General features: G+C 36.9%; 1 protein-coding gene across 2 annotated transcripts in view; it reads left to right on the plus strand.

The window, feature by feature from the left end:
- PPP2R2B (protein phosphatase 2 regulatory subunit Bbeta) overlaps nucleotides 1-2,202 on the plus strand; it is a 468,277-nt gene extending 466,075 nt beyond the window's left edge. For both annotated transcript variants that reach the window (XM_044661806.1, XM_044661804.1), the window contains one exon: nucleotides 1,615-2,202. In XM_044661806.1, coding sequence (XP_044517741.1) covers nucleotides 1,615-1,894 — 280 coding nt within the window. In that variant the 3' untranslated portion in view covers nucleotides 1,895-2,202. The remainder of the gene's footprint in view (nucleotides 1-1,614) is intronic.
- The last annotated feature ends 765 nt before the right edge of the window (nucleotides 2,203-2,967 follow it).

Raw genomic sequence — 2,967 nt, forward strand, 5'->3', positions numbered from 1 at the left:
AAGAAAGAAAGAAAGAAAGAAAGAAAGAAAGAAAGAAAGAAAGAAAGAAAGAAAGAAAGAAAGAAAGAAAGAAAGAAAGAAAGAAAGAAAGAAAGAAAGTTAGTTATCAGGATGAATTCTAATCCCAGCTCTGCCAGTAACTTGATATAAAACTGGAGAAATCACCCATCTCTTGCTTCAGTTTCTTCATAGGTAAAATGAAGAGATTCAATTAAAGAATCTCTCAGGTCTCTTTTCCAGCAGTCAGTAGAGCGTAGGCTTCTTGAAGGCAGGAACCACATTAGTTGTTTTGTTTATGACTTTATGAAAAAACACAAAGAAAAACAGATTTCTATTAAAAAGTTAACATAAAAACAAAAGTGAAGAAATATCATGTCTACCCAATTGAAAACACCTGATCAAAATTTTCATTGATTTTATGTGGTTTTCTACCATCTTACCTAGCCAAGGGCAAGACACAATACACATCAACAAGCACAGAGCATGGGGCTCAATTGGAAAGCCCTTTGCATGCAAGATATGGGGATACAAAGACAAACTAGCTGCTGGGATTCCTGCCTTCAATGAGCTATTGGAAGAGCTGAGGTCTGGATCCAGGCCTTGTTCTCTGGATACTACATTGTGCTGCTTTCTGTTGGATTAATAATAAAAATAATAAGGAAAAAAAGGACAGATTCTTTTCTTATAGAATGAAGGGGGGGAATTATTTGATAAGCCAATGCCCAGGTTTTTCTTACCATTTTTTGTATTTCCTTGCTATGTTTGACAGCATATGGTGACAAGGCCTTTCCCCACTGCCTGTGCTTCTAACTTGTTGGATAAGACAAGCTACAGCTCTCTGGAAGTAGCCTCTTTCTCCCTATTACCTTTTCTACTGTTTTAATATTGATGATGAACTTTGCTCTAAAAATTAGTTGTTTATACAGTAGAAAATCCAGATATTTCAGAAGATTAAAAAGAAATAAATAAGTTGGGCAGCATGTAAACTCATAATTCAAATTTCTAAAAAAAAAACAAAACAAATTTTTGGAAGCATGGATTCATTTATTATTAACAAAGAATAGAGGCAGCAGAAAAATTTTCCCCTTCATTCTATGAGAAAAGAATCTAACCTTTTTTTCCTTATTCTTTTTATCATTAACCCAACAGAAAGCAGCACAATGTAGTATCCAGAGAACAAGATCCAGACCTCAGTGGATAGAGAGGCAAACCCAGAGACCTAGATTCAAATCTGAACACTTCCTAGTTGTGTGACCCTGGGCAAGTCACTTAACCCCCCTTGCCTAGTCGTTTCTACTCTTCTGCCTTGGAACCAATACCCAGTATTGATTCTAAAACAGAATGTAAAGGTTTTAATTTTTTTTTAAAAGCAGTCAGTTCTGAAACTGGTAATAACTGTCTCGTACAATAAAATAAAACTGTCAGGAAGAACTATCCCAACCAGTATGGCACATTCTGCCTTTCTTTCTGTAAAACTACCAAAGTGGGAGGTCCATCAAAGGCCGGAATAAATTTCTCATAAGTTTGTACTTTGTTTCACCAACAAAAGCCCAGGGTGTTGTGATGTCTCCAACTCAGGCACGACTAATCCTTATCTCCTCTCCCACTCTGCAGTGTCATCATGACCGGATCCTACAACAACTTTTTCAGAATGTTTGACCGAAATACCAAGCGTGATGTCACCCTGGAGGCTTCCAGGGAAAATAGCAAGCCCAGGGCCATCTTGAAACCCCGCAAAGTGTGTGTTGGTGGCAAACGGAGAAAAGATGAGATCAGCGTGGACAGTCTGGACTTTAGCAAAAAGATCTTACATACAGCTTGGCATCCTTCAGAAAATATTATAGCAGTGGCGGCTACAAATAACCTATATATATTCCAGGACAAGGTTAACTAGGAGGACAAGTTATACTTAATAAGCTCACATACTGAATACTAGTCAAACAAGTTTTTAAATGTTTCTTTGGGTTTTCATTTTATTCATTGACTTTAATTTTCCTATGCAGGAAACAATTGGAATAGAAGAAAAGCAGTCCAAAGGCCCCAGCTCCCCCAATTTTAAGAAACTGTGTTGGCAAATCCAACAAATAGGTTCAGAATACTTTTGTTTAGAATCGAGAGCTGCCAGGTAACCAGGACCCTTCCATAGTTGACTTGAATTTCTGATGCTTTTATTACCCAGTTCTCTCTGGTGAGTCCAGTGTTTTGTTTCTAGGTGTCTGCTGAGGTGAAATGCGATTGTCTGTAGTATTTAAGGGGGGAGGGGGAAGATAAGGTTGTTTTTTTTTTTAATTAAGCAATTCCATTTGATTGAAAAATAAACACTGTTTACTCTACTTTTGGATAAAAATCTGTTTGCTTTATGGAAAACTAAAATTATTTTTTTCCCATTCATTTAAAAATTTTCATTTTGTTGTTTCTGTCTCAAATATCTTTTTCCTCTTATGAGGCTGTGAAGGCAGAAATCCAGGCCAAAATTAGAGTCTGGTTAAGAGTTGTATCCATACCCCAGCTTGCTACATTTCTCTGTTACAACCCCAGGTAAAGAATTTGGCTTTACACATGCTTTTGTGCTTTGGAAAATGGAGAAAGCACTTAAACAGAACTTCTAAATTCTGTTGTCACCATCCTAGATGGGCCTGGATTCCCTTCTGTTTTTCTTTCATTTTGCTTTTGTCTATTTGCTTAGTTAAGCATTTATTTACTAGTTTGTTCCATTAATGGAAGCCTAAAGACAAAAAATTGTTACTTATATTTTGCCATTCCAAAAGAGGGAGCATTCCTTATCAGAACCTCTCATGTTGGAAATTGATACCCAGGAATTCCCATTCCTTACCCCACTCCCATCTATTATAGCCAACAGGGTAACAAAGCCCCATGTCCCAATGAGGCTGGAACAATATTAATCAACTTTATTGCCATTTTCTGAAATTGAGTTAGAATATGCAACACCCTCAAAGCTCACTCTTT

The sequence above is a fragment of the Gracilinanus agilis genome, chromosome 2 (genome assembly GCF_016433145.1).
Source record: "Gracilinanus agilis isolate LMUSP501 chromosome 2, AgileGrace, whole genome shotgun sequence".
In the NCBI taxonomy this organism is placed as follows: Eukaryota; Metazoa; Chordata; class Mammalia; order Didelphimorphia; family Didelphidae; genus Gracilinanus; species Gracilinanus agilis.